We start from the raw sequence: 19,266 nt of genomic DNA on the forward strand, positions 1-19,266 counted from the left end.
GAGGTCATTCCCACTTTGATCAAGGCTAGGAAGGCCTCTTCGGGGAAGATTTACTACCGTACTTGGAAGGCGTATTTTGCCTGGTGTGAGTCCAGAGGGTATTCCCCTCGCTCCTACTCGGTGTCGAGAGTGTTGGCTTTCCTTCAAACGGGCGTGGACCAGCGTTTGGCGTTGGCCACGATTAAGGGTCAGATTTCTGCGCTGGCCATTCTTTTTCAACGCCCTGTGGCGTCTAATTCTTTGGTTAGCACCTTTGTTCAAGGGGTGCGACACTTGGCTCCTCCTCGGAGGGATCCTTTACCTCCATGGGACTTGAACCTTGTTCTGTCCGTGTTACAGCGTGCTCCTTTTGAGAAGATCAGGGAGATCTCGTTGTCTCTGTTGTCCAAGAAGGTTGCCTTTTTGGTAGCGATCACTTCGGCTCGCAGGGTGTCGGAGCTGGCGGCCTTGTCCTGCAGCTCTCCCTACTTGGTGATTCACTTGGATAAGGTGGTCTTACGACCTAACCCTTCTTTTCTTCCGAAGAGGATCTCGGAATTTCACCTCAATGAGGACATTGTCTTACCTTCGCTTTGCGCGAAGCCTAAGCATCCAAAGGAGGTGGCTTTGCATTCCTTGGATGATGTTCGGGCGATCAGGGTTTACCTGTCATCAACTAAATCCGTTCGCAAGTCGGATTCTCTATTTGTCCTTCCAGAGGGTCCTCGGAAGGGCATGGCAGCGTCGGCTGCGACCATCGCCAAATGGATCAGACAGACCATTGTGCAAGCCTATGCTTTGAAGGGGAAGGTTCCTCCTTTCCCTGTGAAGGCGCACTCTACCAGGTCTCTGAGTACGTCTTGGGCCTATCATCATCAGGCTTCTGTGGCCCAGGTGTGTAAGGCGGCGACTTGGTCGTCCGTTCACACCTTCTCCAAATTTTACAAGGTGGATGTTCAGGCGTCGGCAGATGCTTCCTTTGGCTGTAACGTTCTTAGTGCGGCAGTGCCTTAGGGTCCCTTGTTTTGGGTCCTTGGCTGTTGGGGTGTTTTTACCCCTAGGTTACTTGTTCTTTCCTGGGTTGTTGCTCCTGTTGAGCACGTTTTCCTGTTGCCCAGTTGGTTCTCTTACTTTGGTAAGGTTCCTTTCTCTGATGTGGGTACTGCGTTGCTTTAGGCGCGGCTGCGTTTTTCCCACCCCTCATGTCTACACTGCTCTGGGACGTCCCCATTAGTGATGATTATGAAGCGGCGGCGACTGTCGGAGGACGTAAGAGAAAACGGAATTTTTGTAAAATCTTACCGTAAAATTCCTTTCTCTGAGTCCTCCGACAGTCCCCGCCCCTCTTTTGGGGTTTGTTTATGTACTCTACTGCTATGCTACTGAAACTGAGTTGAGAATGCAGGAAGCAGGGAGGTATTGACTGAGGGGACCGCCCCCTAGGGGTGTGATATGCTAAAAGCTTTTATATTAACAAATCTTGTTGCCTAGCTACTCCTACGGAGCAAAGGTCAATACCCCATTAGTGATGATTATGAAGCGGCGGCGACTGTCGGAGGACTCAGAGAAAGGAATTTTACGGTAAGATTTTACAAAAATTCAGTTTTTTAACTGTTGGCTCCTAGATGTCAAGTTCCAGCATTCAGGAGACATTTTCACATATCCCGTGTACATGAAGCCTAACATTTCAGCCTATTCCTCGTTCTTGATCATTGTAACACTTAGGTGTCTTTTTATTAAAAAAAAGTAAATACTAGCTGTTTATCAGGTGAAACTGCATGCGCATTTGTTCTGTGTGACTTGATATTGCTGAGGAGCATAGGCAATATAGAAGCATAGGAAATACGATGTAACATTTCTGGAGAGCACTGGAGCTCTCCAGTAACCACTTGATGAATGACAATTTTTCTTTTTTCTTTTATAAATAGACCCCATAAGAGTAAGTCATAAAACGAATCAGAGATAATGAACAGTAGAATATAGCGCCACCCTCATGGAAAATTGGACACTTGCAAACAACAAGAGTCAGTTATAACCCCTCCCACTTCCATCATGCTCTAATTTTTTTTTTGTTCTTCTTCTAGTGACCTTGAAGGTGTTTTTTTTTTTTTTTTTTAAATGTTACCATTTTTGCTGGTAACCTATTGTTTACAATCTATTATTCCGATGCTAGATGAACCCCTAAAAACAGCATGGTGGACTTTGTTTTGGCTACAATTCCTAATCAGTACCGTGGGGGATTCCAAGATAATAGAACCAAGAAGAGCATCAAGACAAATGAGATGCCGCTTGCTGGTGCAGCGCAATAAATAAATAAATATATATATATATATATATATATATATATATATATCCTATAATATTTGACAAATATAAGAAACTGAGAGTTGGGACATACTTTATTCTGCCTAGGAATTGTATGTACAAGAGGCCTTGCTCTCCTTAGCTGTCCTTAGTGATCATCCAGTTATCAAGCTCTTAAACCTATGACTACAGTTTTTCACTTTTGTGTAGACGAGTTTGTGGATAATGTTAATTTTATTTCCCAAGTGAATTTCTTGTCTGCCAGTATGTAGTGAGTTCCTTGACAAAGTGTCAGTCTGCAAAACAGCAATGCAAAGTACGCTTGCTCTGCATGCATTTTGATGGTAAATGTCTCTTTGGGGCTTTGTTTAGACTACTTTTATTAAGAATATTGCTGTCAGAAGGGATGCTTTTTTACCCCAGCAATTAAAGGACTTCAGACTTGAAGAACTCATCTCCCCCTTAAAGCCAAAAAGAGTTCCTTTTATTTCTTCCAGCCATTAACTCCAAAGTCTTAGCAAAGTTCAGGGTCCAATTCAATTGCAAACCCTCCAAGCCTGCAGACAAGTCCTCTTCAGCATGAAGGTATTCCCCTACTTTACAAGGTAGGGGATGTATGTTAGCCTTTGCAGCACCCAGTTATGTAGGTTAAAAAAAGACACAAGTCCACTTAGTTAAACCAATAGTAAAAATATATGGGATAAAAAATAACCCACGTATATAGGATCATATACACATAACTGATCTAGAAGGCAAAAAACACCTACAAACCATGATCCAATTTTCTCCAGTGGAGGGAAAATTATTTCCTTATCCCCCCAGACGACTCTTGGATTTTCCCTGTATCAGCAGTCTTTGGGGTTATTAGGTATAGATGGTAATATCCAGTTATATTTTGTGCATTTTGGATTTACATAGTTACATAGTAGGTGAGGTTGAATAAAGACAATAGTCCATCCAGTTCAACCTGTGTAGGTGTGTGTGGCCGTAATCATCTCACATACCCCTGAATGTTCTGATCCTTGAGATGTACATCTAAGAGTCTTTTGAAGGCCACCATACTTCCCGCAGAAACCACCTCTTGTGGTAGAGAATTCCACAATCTTGTAGCTCTAACAGTAAAGACCCCCCCGTTGCGTGAGGTGAAAACGCTTCTTCTCTAATCGCAATGTATGCCCTTGAGTCCTCATGCACTCCCTACGACTGAATAGCTTTTTTTCTATGCCAAGATCACCATTGAGATATTTATAAATTGCTATCATGTCCCCTCTCAGGCGTCTCTTCTCCAGGGAGAATAAATCAAGCGATTGCAGACGCTCTTCATAATTAAGGTCCTCCAATCCCCTAAATAGTTTAGTTGCCCTTCTCTGGATCCTCTCCAGCTCCAACACATCCCTCCTGAGGACTGGCGACCAGAACTGGACAGAATACTCCAGATGTGATCGGACTAGAGTTTTATAAAGTGGAAGGATTATAGTCTTATCTCTGGAATACTTCCCTTTCTTTATGCATGCTAATATTCTGCTGGCTTTGGCAGCTGCCGCTTGACATTTCATGCTATTGCCTAGTCTATCATCTACCAAGACTCCCAGATCTTTCTCCATTTTTGATTTCCCCAAGGGTTCCCCCCCTAATGTGTATTGTGCTTTTATGTTTTTAGTCCCCAAGTGCAAAACCTTACACTTCTCCTCATTAAACCTCATTTGCCATGTCGTAGCCCACTCCTTTATTTTGTCCAGGTCATTTTGTAGGATATCTGCTTCATGCTGTGCAGTTATTGCCCTGCCCAATTTTGTGTCATCTGCAAAAACTGATATAGAACTACTGATCCCGTCCTCAATGCTGTTTATGAATAAATTGAACAAGGTTGGTCCCAGGACTGAGCCTTGGGGGACCCCGCTTACCACCTCAGACCAGTCTGAGTATGCGCCGTTTATTAACACCCTTTGGAGGGTATCCAAGAGCAAACCCTGCGGTCGATACCTGCAGACCTTATTTTATAAATTAGGCGCTTGTGGGGAACTGTATCAAACGCCTTGGCGAAATCCAGGTACACCACATCCACTGATCTGCCCCTATCTAGCTCACAGCTCACCTCCTCATAGAATGTTAAGAGATTGGTTTGACAAGAATGCCCATTTGTAAACCTGTGCTGATTACTGCTGATGATGTTGTTGTCTTTAGCAAACTCTACGATATAGTCCCTTATCCCCTCCAGAAGTTTACATACTATCGATGTCAGACTGACAGGCCTGTAATTACCCGGGACATGCCTCTGCCCTTTTTTGAATATCTGTATCACGTTAGCTTTCCTCCAATCCCCTGGTACATTTCCTGTCATAATACTGTCAGCAAAGATCAGGAACAGTGGTCTAGATATAACCTTACTGAGTTCTTTGAGTACTCTCGGATGTACGCCATCCGGGCCTGATGATTTGTTTGTGTTAATTTTATCCAGCCTTTCTCTGATTTCACCCTCTGTTAGCCATAGCGGCAAGTCCTGTGTAATACTACTGACCATACAGTCATGGTCAGTGTACCCCTCCTTTTCCTGAGTAAAGACTGATGAGAAAAAGGCGTTCAGCACGGTTGCCTTTTCAGTGTCCTCTGTAACCATCCCCCCATCTTCGTTAATTATGTGTGCAATATGCTCTGCCCTAGCTTTTTTGCTGTTGATATATTTAAAGAATTTCTTTGGGTTCTTTTTACTATGCGCTATTTGTCTCTCAAAGTTGATTTTAGCCATTTTGATTTTGTGTTTACTTTTCTTATTTGCCTCCTTGTATTGCTCGAAAGCCAATACTGTGCCCTCTGATTTATATTTCTTAAAGGCCATTTTGTTTCCCCTAATAATTTTTTTAAAATTATGGTTTAGCCAGCCAGGTTTGGCCTTGTCTCTTCTAAATTTATTTCCCATAGGAATGCACTGCAAGATGCATTTGTATAATATGTTCCTAAAGCATTCCCATCTTTCCTCCGTGGTCAGTGATCTGCTCCTAAGGTCTTCACAAAGGTGTTGTCCCCGGTGCTGGAGTATTTACGTCAGCGAGGGATCACAGTGCTGGGCTACCTGGACGACCTTCTCTTGCGAGCAGAGTCCCCTACTGCTCTAATGGACAACATGGAAATCACTATACGGGCTCTGAGGGAGTTCAGCTGGCTTCTGGCTGGCTTATCAGAAGTCTTCTCTGGTTTCTTTCATGAAACTGGACTATCAGGGTCTGACTTTGGACTCTTCTCTAGCCAGAGTGTTCCTTCCTCTGGACAAACTCCAGAAATTGCATGCTGGGATTCATCTCCTGCTGTCCAGCAGGTGGTCATCCCTCTGGACTTGCATGCGGGTGCTGGGCCTGATGGTTTCTACCTTTTAAGGCAGTCCCGTTTGCACAGTTCCATACGAGGTCCCTGCAAAGGGAGACTTTGGGCAAATGGGACAAGTGTCTCCCAAGTCTCTGGACAATCAGATCTGGCTAAATGATAGTGACAATCAAAACAGAAGTACTAAAACACACTAGCAGCGCTAAAATTCATGAATAATAAATGAAGTGCAGTCCATTGGGATAATGTCCATATGTTCAAATGATCATGCAATGTGCCTAGAAGCCGTGAATAGATATATTGCACTGGACCCTCCACCGCACCAACGTGCTCCCCCTAATGAGAGACACTCACCAGAAATCTGGTCATACAGGGACTTGTAATGCCAGCCTATCTCAGGCTCAGAAAAACGATATCCACAGGAATTTCCCAGGACAAACGGCCCTCGATCAGTCTCAATCGGATCAATTCATGTGGCCGACCCACAGGAGATTCCAATTACATCAGGGGTAGTACATGTGAAAATAATAGCTCACATAGGGCAATATTGCATGGCTAAAATCAGACTTTATTACCCACAACAGGATCCCCAATAGCTGATGCACTTACAATATATAAAACAAAGCAAGCTTGTCATATAAAGGATGAGGCATAAACCTGCGTGTAGAGGCCAATCCCCGTGATGTCAGTTCGCCGCCGGTACCAGGCTGTAGCGAGCATCGGGTTCAGCATCAGACGCCGGGTCCAACCTCGTGACCGCGTGACCACGCCCTGACGCGTTTCGTTAGCAAGTAACTTCAACTGAGGGCGTGGTCACGCGTGTACGGTCACCGCTATTTGACTATACCGACAGGGCGGGGGCACCAATCAGCCGGATGACGCAGGACCATCCCGCTCGTCATCACTTCCGCCCTTACCGGAAGTCATATCATGCAACATTGGCTTCCGCCCACACAGCGGATCACTGCCATCTCCGATCAAGACTGTCCATTTTCCACAGCGCCTCTAAGGACAAAAAGGGAACTGGCACTCGTCGGATCACAGGCAGATCATATAGCCTATATATGCATAATAAATATGTTACAATAAATAGCGACTTATTACAACAAGAATATCGAAATAAAAAGTGATTACCATTCAATAAACATAACGGTAATCACTTACATAATGTAAAAATTATAAGAATTAGATAAAATTATCATTAGAGCAATACATAAAAAATACATAAAAAACATCATTCTATATTTAAAAAATTAACCATATCAAGACGGGAAACAAAGGTTTAAACGACCAAATCCAAGAGGACAAAGAGCATCACATGAGACAGGGGAAATTGAAAAAAAAAAAAAAAAGGGTGTTAATAATCGCTGATGAAACAGTTGATGTCTAAATCAACGTTTAGCCCTTTGGGGTGTAGAGAATTGGTCAAAAATATCCAATAAGTTTCACGCTTGGAAAGCTCTCTTACTCTGTTTGAACCCCTCCAGACCTGTTTAACATTTTCGATTCCCCAAAATTTCAACTCACTCGGATCTTGATTGTGATACTTTTTAAAATGTAAAGAGACATTGTGGTCCTTGTAACCATTTCGAATATTTGCAATGTGCTCTGAAACACGTATTGCAATAGTTCTCTTCGTTCTTCCAATATAAATTAAGCCACAAGGGCACTCCAAGCCATATACCACATGAGTGGTATGGCAAGTGATGAGATCCTTAATGTCAAAGGTCTCACCATTCGCGGAAGAACTAAAAGAGGAAAATCATCGCAAATGGGTCCGCACCTGTCTGCATGTTTTGCAACGACGACAGGCATAAAAACCCGTCCTGTCGTCCCAAAACATGGAGGGCTTGGTGGGGGGGTCAAGGACCTTGCACACCAATTGATCCCCAAAAGTGCGCGCTTTTTTATATACAAAAGAGGGTGTAGATGGAATAAGACTCCCCAAAATCCTATCCACACTCAATACACCCCAATGTTTTCTAATAATGTCCTCTACATCTCTATATTGGGAGTTGTATTGTGTGAGAAAACTCCACTCCTGTTTATTATCGGTTGGTCTAACAGTATCCACCAGGCATTCCTGCTGAGAAATGCCAAGGACTTCCATGATGGTACTATCAAGCTTCCGTTCATCATAACCCTTCTCACAGAAACGATGTCGGAGAACCTGAGCCTGTGTCAGAAAGTCCGTATCTGAGGAGCAGTTCCTCCTCACCCGGAGGAACTGCCCCTTAGGGATATTTTGTAACCAACGTGGGTGGTGACCACTATAAATGGGTAAATACCCATTACGGTCAGTGGGTTTAAAGTACACACGAGTCTCCAGTGTGTGATTTTTTACCATCACTTCTACATCCAAAAAATGGATGGACTCCTGACTCCAACTAAACTCCAATTTAACACCGTTATTATTGGAGTTGAGTGAGTCAGCAAATTCTCGCAGGGTACTTTCTGAACCTTCCCATATAAAAAACAGGTCATCAATGTACCTTCTGTAGATCTTCAGCTCGTTCTTAGCAAGCGCATAAATATACCGATCCTCCCACTCCCCCATAAAGAGATTGGCGAGGCTGGGAGCAAATTTAGCTCCCATTGCCACGCCACGTTTCTGGTTATAGAATGTTCCATTAAACCAGAAATAGTTGTGCGCTAAGCAGAACTCCAGTGCGCATTTCAAGAATCTCTTTTGGGGGTCCGGGAGGTCAGTACGACTACAGAAGGCCCAATTCAGAGCTAGTAATGCATCCTCATGCTGAATTATAGTATATAGCGAGGACACATCCGCTGTTACTAGAAAAACTTCTTTATCTGGGGATATCTGGACTTCCTTCAAGGCCCGGAGGAAATCTTTGGTGTCCTTAAGGTACGACCTCAGATTTACCACACTGGCCTGTAAGAAGAAGTCCAGGTATTCACCCAGTCTAGCAGTAACTGAATTGATCCCATTGACGATGGGTCTGGCTGGAGGATTATGTGCGTCCTTATGTATTTTAGGCAGAGTATATATCGTTGGTACTCTGTTAAAACTGGGCATAAGGTATCTCTGCTCTTTATCCGAAAGAACCCGATGATAATAGCCCGACTGTATCAGGTCTTTCAAGATCCTCCTGTACTCTAGGGTTGGATCCCTTCTCAGCTCTTCATAGGTCTCTGTATCTGAAAGCATACTGCTGAGTTGGTTCAGATAGAAATCTTTCTTTAGGATCACTACCCCTCCCCCCTTATCAGCAGGTCTAATTATGACATTTTTTCTTTCCTCCAAGGCCTCCAAACCCTGTTGGATGTGTCTAGGGTTCACCCCTTTTCTGGGCTGCAGAGCTGCCACATCCTGCAGTACCAGATTTTTAAACACATCCACACAGTGGTTGGAGGACTGTGGAGGATTAAACAGAGAGCGGTTTTTTAAACCACTATCCACCCCCACAGTGGTATCCACACTGTAAGATCGACTGTTATTAATAACACGATTTGGATTAAGAAAATGTCTCTTTAAATTAATTTTTCTCACATATTTATGCACATCTATGTACACATCAAATTTGTTGAGGGGTCTATGCTTGGCACATTTCAAACCAGCATTTAAGATGTTAGTCTCTTTTTGGGTGAGAACAATGCCAGCCAAATTGTACACACCCGTTAATCCACTAGCCTTCTTTTTTTGTTGTTGGTACTTCCTCCCTGCTCGACATCCTCGCTTACGTGTTGTGCTTGGATAGGATATTGGGAGAAGGGTTATGATGAACGGAAGCTTGATAGTACCATCATGGAAGTCCTTGGCATTTCTCAGCAGGAATGCCTGGTGGATACTGTTAGACCAACCGATAATAAACAGGAGTGGAGTTTTCTCACACAATACAACTCCCAATATAGAGATGTAGAGGACATTATTAGAAAACATTGGGGTGTATTGAGTGTGGATAGGATTTTGGGGAGTCTTATTCCATCTACACCCTCTTTTGTATATAAAAAAGCGCGCACTTTTGGGGATCAATTGGTGTGCAAGGTCCTTGACCCCCCCACCAAGCCCTCCATGTTTTGGGACGACAGGACGGGTTTTTATGCCTGTCGTCGTTGCAAAACATGCAGACAGGTGCGGACCCATTTGCGAGGATTTTCCTCTTTTAGTTCTTCCGCGAATGGTGAGACCTTTGACATTAAGGATCTCATCACTTGCCATACCACTCATGTGGTATATGGCTTGGAGTGCCCTTGTGGCTTAATTTATATTGGAAGAACGAAGAGAACTATTGCAATACGTGTTTCAGAGCACATTGCAAATATTCGAAATGGTTACAAGGACCACAATGTCTCTTTACATTTTAAAAAGTATCACAATCAAGATCCGAGTGAGTTGAAATTTTGGGGAATCGAAAATGTTAAACAGGTCTGGAGGGGTTCAAACAGAGTAAGAGAGCTTTCCAAGCGTGAAACTTATTGGATATTTTTGACCAATTCTCTACACCCCAAAGGGCTAAACGTTGATTTAGACATCAACTGTTTCATCAGCGATTATTAACACCCTTTTTTTTTTTTTTTTTTTTCAATTTCCCCTGTCTCATGTGATGCTCTTTGTCCTCTTGGATTTGGTCGTTTAAACCTTTGTTTCCCGTCTTGATATGGTTAATTTTTTAAATATAGAATGATGTTTTTTATGTATTTTTTATGTATTGCTCTAATGATAATTTTATCTAATTCTTATAATTTTTACATTATGTAAGTGATTACCGTTATGTTTATTGAATGGTAATCACTTTTTATTTCGATATTCTTGTTGTAATAAGTCGCTATTTATTGTAACATATTTATTATGCATATATAGGCTATATGATCTGCCTGTGATCCGACGAGTGCCAGTTCCCTTTTTGTCCTTAGAGGCGCTGTGGAAAATGGACAGTCTTGATCGGAGATGGCAGTGATCCGCTGTGTGGGCGGAAGCCAATGTTGCATGATATGACTTCCGGTAAGGGCGGAAGTGATGACGAGCGGGATGGTCCTGCGTCATCCGGCTGATTGGTGCCCCCGCCCTGTCGGTATAGTCAAATAGCGGTGACCGTACACGCGTGACCACGCCCTCAGTTGAAGTTACTTGCTAACGAAACGCGTCAGGGCGTGGTCACGCGGTCACGAGGTTGGACCCGGCGTCTGATGCTGAACCCGATGCTCGCTACAGCCTGGTACCGGCGGCGAACTGACATCACGGGGATTGGCCTCTACACGCAGGTTTATGCCTCATCCTTTATATGACAAGCTTGCTTTGTTTTATATATTGTAAGTGCATCAGCTATTGGGGATCCTGTTGTGGGTAATAAAGTCTGATTTTAGCCATGCAATATTGCCCTATGTGAGCTATTATTTTCACATGTACTACCCCTGATGTAATTGGAATCTCCTGTGGGTCGGCCACATGAATTGATCCGATTGAGACTGATCGAGGGCCGTTTGTCCTGGGAAATTCCTGTGGATATCGTTTTTCTGAGCCTGAGATAGGCTGGCATTACAAGTCCCTGTATGACCAGATTTCTGGTGAGTGTCTCTCATTAGGGGGAGCACGTTGGTGCGGTGGAGGGTCCAGTGCAATATATCTATTCACGGCTTCTAGGCACATTGCATGATCATTTGAACATATGGACATTATCCCAATGGACTGCACTTCATTTATTATTCATGAATTTTAGCGCTGCTAGTGTGTTTTAGTACTTCTGTTTTGATTGTCACTATCATGCACCTTTATTTTATGCGGTTATATTTATAGCAGCAGCTTTTAGATATATCATTTGTTTTAGCATTTTATATATCACTCTATATACTACAGGTACCTGGTAATTAGCGCCGGTTGAGTAAGTAATTGTAGTCCCCACTTGTGTCCGTTTCACTTGCTCCTTTTGGATAATCAGATCTGGCTGCTGAAAATTGGCAGGTGGATTATCTCAGTCGGCAGGCGCTGGACCTAAGGGGAGTGATCCCTTCATCTGGAGATGTTTCATCAGTTTCATCAGCTGAGTCTCCAGTGGAGCTCCCCCAAAGTGAATCTGTTGGAGTCTCGGCTCAACAGAAAGGGGCAAAGGTTTGTGGCACAGTCACGGGATCCACTAGCGAATGCCACAGATGCGTTGGTGGCCCCCTGGGGCCAGTATCGTCTGATTTACACCTTCTCCTCTCAAGCTTCTGCCGAGACTCTTGCACAGGACTGAGGCAGAAGGAATTCCAGTCATTCTGGTGGCTCCTGATTGGCCTCGCCGGTCTTGGTACACCGACCTGGTGCTGCTGGCCGCCGACGTCCCTTGGAAACTACCTCTCAGGGAGAATCTGCTGTCCCAAAGGCCAATCTTCCATCCTGCTTTACAGTTGATGGCTTTGACAGCTTGGCTGTTGAAAGCCAGGTGCTGAAGGATAGAGGTTTGTCTGGGTCGGTGATTCCTACACTACTGAAAGCTAGGAATTCTACCTCTTTCAGCTCCCCAAAAGCCTCCCTTTGAAAATATTTGGGAGATTCTCCTGCTTACGCTGTCCCAGATGGTGGCTTTTTTGGTGGCTATTACCTCTGCGTATAGTGTGTCAGAATTGGTGGCGTTGTCTTGTCGCACCCCTTCCTTGTGCTCCACAAAGTTAAGGTGGTTCTTCGTCCCTGTCCATCTTTCCTTCCAAAAGTGTTCTCTGATTTCCATCTGAATGAGGACATTGTGTTGCCTTCCCTGTGTCCCCAGATCAAAACATCCCAAGGGAATTGCGTTGCATTCCCTGGATGTGGTTCAGGCGATTGGGGTGTACCTGGCAGCTTACGGAGTCCTTTAGGAAGTCGGACTCACTATTTGTGCTCATGGATGGGCCTAGAAAAGAACTGTCCACTTTGTCTGCGACCATTTCTAGATGGATCAGAAAGACGGTGACTCAGGCCTATTCGATTAAGAATCATGTTCCTCCTTTCCCTGTGAAGACGCACTCTACGTGGGCGTCCGGTGCTTCTTGGGCCTTCCGTCATTCGGCATCAGTGACGCAGGTGTGCAAGGCGGCTACTTGGTCGTCGGTGCACATTTTCACAACGTTTTATTAATTGAATGTGTTGGCATCTGCAAATGCCTCGTTTGGCTGCAAGGTTTTGCAGGCAGCTTTTTAGAGGGCCTGTTCCCACTTTGGGGCTGTAATGTTTTCAGCTGGGCTCCAGTTGTGTTTTTGGTTGAGCTCCTATTACCTGGTTGGCTACGGCTGGCCTGGGGAATTTTTTCTTGCTGTTCCCACCCCTCATGTTTGACACGGCTTCGGGACGTCCCAATGGTCAAGAAGATCAGGAGCTGTGTCCGTCAATGAACGAAAGAAAATAGGATTTTTGACTTACCATAAAATCCATTTCTGTGATGTTCATTGACGGACATAGCACCCACCCCTCTATGGAGTTGTAATACTTCTGACACTCTATGTCCTGGGACTGCCCATAGGCATAGTCAGTCTTTTTTCATTCTGCTCTTACAGCTTTTCTTGATCAAGGGGTCCTTGCCATCCAACTGTATAAATGTTGCAAGTTTTACACTGTTTCGAAATCAAAAGGGTGTCCTGTCTGGCTGGTCTCCTATTGCAGGATCAGTCGATACAGAGTCTATTCAGTAATGTGATGCATTCTGTCTAGATCCTTTAAACGTATGGGGGAATCCTGAACCTTTAGATAATCAGTGCTGGTCTTTTTACCAGGAGGTATTTCCGAGGGTGGGGGACATTGAATGTTGGACCTCCTGGCCTCCAGGTTCGACACCAAACTGCAGGGCAATCTCCAGATGCAGGGATTCACTAGTGGATGCAAAAAGTATTCTTTCCTTTATGGACATGGTACTCCAACCTTCTCAGACTCTCTGTGGCCTCCTCTATATTTAACAGATGTTTTTCTCTAAAATATAGGTATACCAGCCTGCTTCACAGATGCTGGCTTTAATAGCATGGCTATTACCATGGCTGTTAAAGCCCAGGTCTTGGGAGGTAGATGCATTTTAAAATCTGTTCAAATCTAGAAAGTCTACCTCTTGTGAGGTTTAACATTGTACATGGGGAGATTGCTTCTCATTTTGTGAAGAAAGCCGTTTTCCACCCCGGAAGTACCCCTTGGTCTTAAGGTAGCCCTTGAGATTTTGTTCCAAAAACTTCTAGCCTCCCATTCATTGGTTAAGACTGTTGTACAGGGCGTTTCATGTAACCCCAATGGTATTTTAATTTCACTCTTGGTGATAATAGTAAAAAGGAAAATAGGGTGAACCTACCTAACTGGCCCGCAGATGGCATAAATTACCTGAGAGGTGTTCTGCTCCACTACACTATCCGAAACTAGAAAATAAAACGTTTTGCCTTTTTGTTATACTCTAAGGTTTAAATCCACTCACTAAAATCTTATATAAACATTCACATGTCAATGTGATTTCAAAAGTTATTTTCAATATATTTAATTAGGCACCTTTCATTAAAATACCTAGCAAGCCTGCCATCAAGGTGTTTGTACTGTTCTAGACTGACAACACTGTTGGCATCCCTGGCTCTCAGTTTTGCTTCTTCATTGATAGCCTGTCACGTGGGTTACTTCTGTCCTTTTACTTACATTTACCTTATTAGCTGATCTCACGAATTAAGGAATTCAGGAATATACTGTATATCTGTTTATCTAATGCTTGTGTGACCAGTACTATGATATGTGGCTACTTCCGGACATTGTATCTCTTCTTTGATCTGTGTGTCACTGCTCTTTTTAATAATGCATTGTATGACCGTCTAAATTACTATCTAATAATGCATACAATCTCCATTGCCCTGTATGTTTTATAATGTTTATTTTGTCCACCAATAGCCATAACATAATGACCAATGACGGTAGAAAGTGAACAAAATTGATTATCTTCTTACAATGGAAATTAAAAGGGGGTGGGATATATTAGGCAGCAAGGGAACATGTTGTCCCTGAAGTTGCTGTGTTGAAAACAGAAACAAATAGGCAAGTGTAAGGATTTGAGCTACTTTTACAAGGGCTAGATGACTGAGTCAGAACAAGTCCAAAACTGCAGCTCTTGCGGGATGTACCCGGTCTGCAGTGGTCAGAACCTACAAAAAGTGGTCCAAGGAAGGAAAACTGGCGAAAGGGTTATGGGCAGTCAATGCTCTAGTCAAATCCATTTGAAGATAGTATGGTGTCAGTATACACAATACAACACAGTATGGAACTGTGTAGCCACAGGCTGGTCAGGATGCCCGTGTCCACAGCCAAAAGTGCCTACAATGGGCATGTGAGCATCAGATTTGGAACAAGATGCAGTGAAAGACAGTAGCCTAGTCTGATGAATTCAGGAATGGTTATAGGAACAAAGCAACAAGTTCATGGTGTTGACTCCAAATTTTCCAGATCTCAGTCAAATCGAGTATCTTTGGTATATGCTGAAAAATAAAAGTCCAATCCATTGACCACCTCACCTTGCAAATTACAGGACTTGCAGCTTGGTGCCAAATACCATAGTATACCTTCAGAGGTCTAGTCGAGTCCATACCTCAACAGGTTATGGTGGGAGGTGATAATGTTCTAGCTGATCGTTTTATAATTCAGATACATATGCTGAGTTTTATATTGTTTTTGAAAAAAAAATTTTTTTTTTATCAGATTTTTCATAATTGACTGAGCATTTTTTTCATGGGGTTGTGCTAATATTTCTGGATAATGGATTAAAACAACTTAAAGGAGGAAAACTATTACTTAGGCTCCTGTTTAATAGCATATCTCAAAGGGCAATAATAGGCCATAATCATATATATCTGGTCAGACATTGGAATTTGATTGTCATTAGACTAATGAAAGAGGTTTTCAAACTGGTTGACATAACATGCTATATTAAGGCCTAAAGTGTACTTTGTACTTGCTACTCTATGCTCACAACAAAATATTTCATGTGATTATATACAAAAAATTTTATCACCTCTCCTGAATGTGAAAAGTAATGAGATTTATGTTTCCAATTTTAGATTGGGCGGGACTATATCTGCGTATAAAATTGTGCCAGATGAAATAGAAGACATTAAGGTATGGTAAAACTAATACTAATTTCATATTATGCATTATTATCTTAAACAATTGTAAAAATTCTCTCTGTTTTTTAATTTTTCTATTATAAGACAAAGGGAGCTTACATAGAAGTAGTGAATTAGAAAAATACAATGTGTCTCTCCCGATAGGTGAATGATTAGGTTGGCATAATCAACCTGGACAACAAATTACTGTTTCTCTTTTGTTCATCGACAAACACCTCACCCCATAAATCATAACTAGTGGGTTATATTGCGTCCTCCAGGAGTAGGACAAGGCAGAACAAAAAACACCTGGCTACCCCCATGGGCTGTCTTAGCTGGTATATAACCCCCCTCTCTGCTCTAGGTAATCAGTTTATTCTGGCTTGTCAGGAGTAAAGACCTAGGCTCCTGGCTGGGATCTCTGGTCCTAGCAATTTTCTCCTTCCTTACATTGGTTTTCTCTCTGGACATCTACAATCAACTGCTGGGCTGGGCGACAGGCTGGATAATCTAGATCCAGTGGTCCCCCCCAACCCAGCCAGGGAGCACGTGCAGACCGCAGCTCCACGCTAGGTCGGCCGTGACATAGCCTCACAGACAGAGGCTGGCCTGCGAGTTAAACGTCTTGCAGGGTCACATACGGCCGGGCTTGGGTCTGAGTCGCCGAGGTCCCTTGGCCGACAGCTCCCCTACTTCAGTGGTGAGGAGTTCTGTCTGGAGCATTACCCGCACCATGGAAGGGTAAGTACAGTCCGCCCTCTCCTCTTTTGGTGGTTTTCTTTGGGGTTGACGCGGGTAACCTCCAGGGACGGTCCTTAAGTTCCTCACTGAGCTATGCTTCCCCCACTCCCATTCCTCCCTGTCTGGACCTAGAGTCTGGTGGGGTTACAAGTCAGAGAATTCAGCAGCAGAGACCCCTGCCCCCCCCCGCTATCCCCACTCTGTAAGAGACTTGGGACAGTACGTGTTCCACCCTTGTAGTCTGGAGGTTTCCCATTGTAGAAGACCCCTAGGTGCATGTCCTGCTGTTTGTAGTGTGGGTATAAATGTGTGTCCTACCTTCAGGGGGGGTCCCTTTGCAGAGGGAGCAGCATTACAGAGGGTGCAAGAAAGATCCTAGCAGCATGTTTCAGTGTTTGTAGCTGATAGTGGCCATTTTCCCTTAGTCTGGCTGGTCTCCAGTTGGCGGCCATGTTTGTGTAGCCGGATAAGGTCGCAGGGGCCATTTTCCCTTAGTCTGGGAGATGCTGGAGACAACTGAAGCCCCTTGGGGATGCTGAAGCTCCTCCTCTTCCTCCTTAGTTTCCTCTTCCTGTACCCTGGACATATGAACAGGGATAGTGCCCATGATGATGCTGGGTTCGAATTCTTGGTGCTCCTCCAGTCGGTAGGGTGAGTCTTTTTGGGGGTCCCTATTATCGCTCTCTCTCTCTGCTAATAGGTACCCTGAGCCTTGAGTGGATCCTTTAGTGGTTTTTGTACTGTAAGGTCTTCCTTTTCTTAAGGAGTCTCAGGGTTACATCTCCGCCAACTGACCCCCTCATGGAGGTGGCAGATCCCTCGGAACCCCAGCTTCCCATGGTTGCACTGACGGCGGTCCTTAGTGTCTCGGATCCCCGCCTCCCCCTGCTCAGGCTGTCTTGTCTGATTCTGAGCCTGATGCCGCCATGGACGTGAGGATGATTCCTCCATGGTCACAGCAGCGAATGAAAAAGGTAGACCTACTTATCACTGCAGTGCATGAGACTTTAAAAACGGAGGATGCGACTGATAATAGCCATGTACGTGACTCTGTCGTTTGGTACACACAAGTCACATCGTGACCCTCCTTTTTCCAGGTTAAATAAAGCAAGCATGATCCCAGTAGAGGTATCCCTGTCCTTTAGGGACCCGGCTAACAAGAAAGTGGAGGCTGTGGTACGCAGCATGTTTACTATGGCTGGTTTGGCATTGCAGCTAGTCTTTGCCTAAGCCCTGGTGTATCAGACCCTAACTGAACGGGCCAAGCTTTTGCGCCAGGGCCTGGGGGGTGAGCAGGTTCCTGTTGGTTATGTTGATTCTGTGGACCAGTTCATTCATGGGCTGCAGTTTATTTGTGATGCAGTTTTGGATACAGCTCCTGTGCTGTCCAAACTTTCTGTTTCAGCAGTGATGATTAGGCGCGTGTTGTGGCTTATGAATTGGTCCTCAGACCAAGCCTCCAAGAAAGCTCTCATTTATCTGCCCTTTCAAGGTGATCCTTTGTTTAGGGCTACCCTGGATGACATCATTAAGGGTCAGCACGGGATCGCAGTATTGGGGTACCTGGACGATCTTATTCTGCGAGCGGTGTCTCCGACTGCTCTGATGGACATCTTTGAGATTACTCTGCGTACTCTGTGGGAATTTGTTTGGATTCTAAACCTTCAGAAGTCTGCTCTGGTTCCGTCCATGAGACTGGACTATCTGTGGCTGACTCTGGACTCGGCCTCAGCCAGGGTGTTTCTTCCTCTGGAAAAATTTCTGTTGTCCAGCAGACGGTTATCCCTCCGGGCCTGCATGCGGGTGCTGGATATGATAGTGTCTACCTTTGAGGCAGTTCCGTTTGCACAGTTCCACATGAGATCTCTGCAAAGAGATCCTGTTGAAACGAGACAAAAATCCTCTGTCTCTAGACAATCTGATCCTGTTAACCCAGGGTACGAGAGGGTCCTTGATCTGGGGGCTTCGTTCTCCGGCACTTCGACAGGTTAATTCCTTTCACCCCTGTACTGGATGGTTGTCACCATGGATTCCAGCTTGTCCGGGTGGGGAGATGTACTCGGCACAGATTGTGCTCAGGGGGTCTGGACTCTTTTAAAGTCCAGACTGCCGATCAATGCACTGGAACTCTGAGTGATCAGACTTTGGATCATTGGACAGTTCGCCTTCAGGGGTGTCCAGTACGCATTCAATCGGACAATGCCATGGCATTGGCCTATGTCAATCACCAAGGGGGCACAAGAAGTGCCTTGGCGGCTCTGGAGGTAGCCGGTGTTCTAAGGTGGGCAGAATGATTCGTTCCAGCCCACCCTGCTGTACACATTCCAGGGGTGGAAAATTGGCAAGCGGATTATCTCAGTCGACAGAAGTTTTCACAAAGTTTTATGAGGTAGATGTGTTGGCATCTGTGGATGCTTCTTTTGGCCGCAAAGATTTGCAGGCTGCTGTTTAGAGGACCTGGTCCTCTTTGAGGGTGTATTTAGGGTGTATTGTTTTTTTAAGGTGAGCTCCAGTTGTTTATGGTTGAGCTCTGTTACCTGGTTGGCTACTGTTTAGCCTTGGGAATTTTTTCTTGCTGTTCCTACTCCTCATGTTTGACACTGCTTTGGAACATCCCTTCTGTGACGAAGATAAGGAGCTGTGTCCATCAATGAACCATTTCTCTGATGTTCATTGAGGACATAGCACCCACCCCTCTGTGGATTTGGGTTTCCTCTGAAACTGCTTGTAACAAAACTGAATGCCTATAGCTGAGAGTGGGAGTATACCCCCTGGGACTGCCCCATAGGCATATTCAAGCTTTTTTGTGCCTAGTGTCCTACTCCTGTAAGGGGCCGCATAACCCAACTGTCAAGAAGATAAGAAGCTGTTTCTGTCAATGAACATCAGAGAAAT

At 44.4% G+C, this 19,266-nt stretch overlaps 1 protein-coding gene across 20 annotated transcripts in view; it reads left to right on the plus strand.

Annotated features, from left to right (window-relative positions):
* The window catches only part of GPHN (gephyrin), an 868,578-nt gene that overhangs the window by 257,066 nt on the left and 592,246 nt on the right, over positions 1-19,266 (plus strand). For all 20 annotated transcript variants that reach the window (XM_082242578.1, XM_082242574.1, XM_082242561.1 and 17 more), the window contains exon 3: positions 15,586-15,643. In XM_082242578.1, the coding sequence (XP_082098704.1) occupies positions 15,586-15,643 (58 nt within the window). The remainder of the gene's footprint in view (positions 1-15,585; positions 15,644-19,266) is intronic.

The sequence above is a fragment of the Pelophylax lessonae genome (genome assembly GCF_965119305.1).
Source record: "Pelophylax lessonae genome assembly, chromosome: 13".
Taxonomy (NCBI): Eukaryota; Metazoa; Chordata; class Amphibia; order Anura; family Ranidae; genus Pelophylax; species Pelophylax lessonae.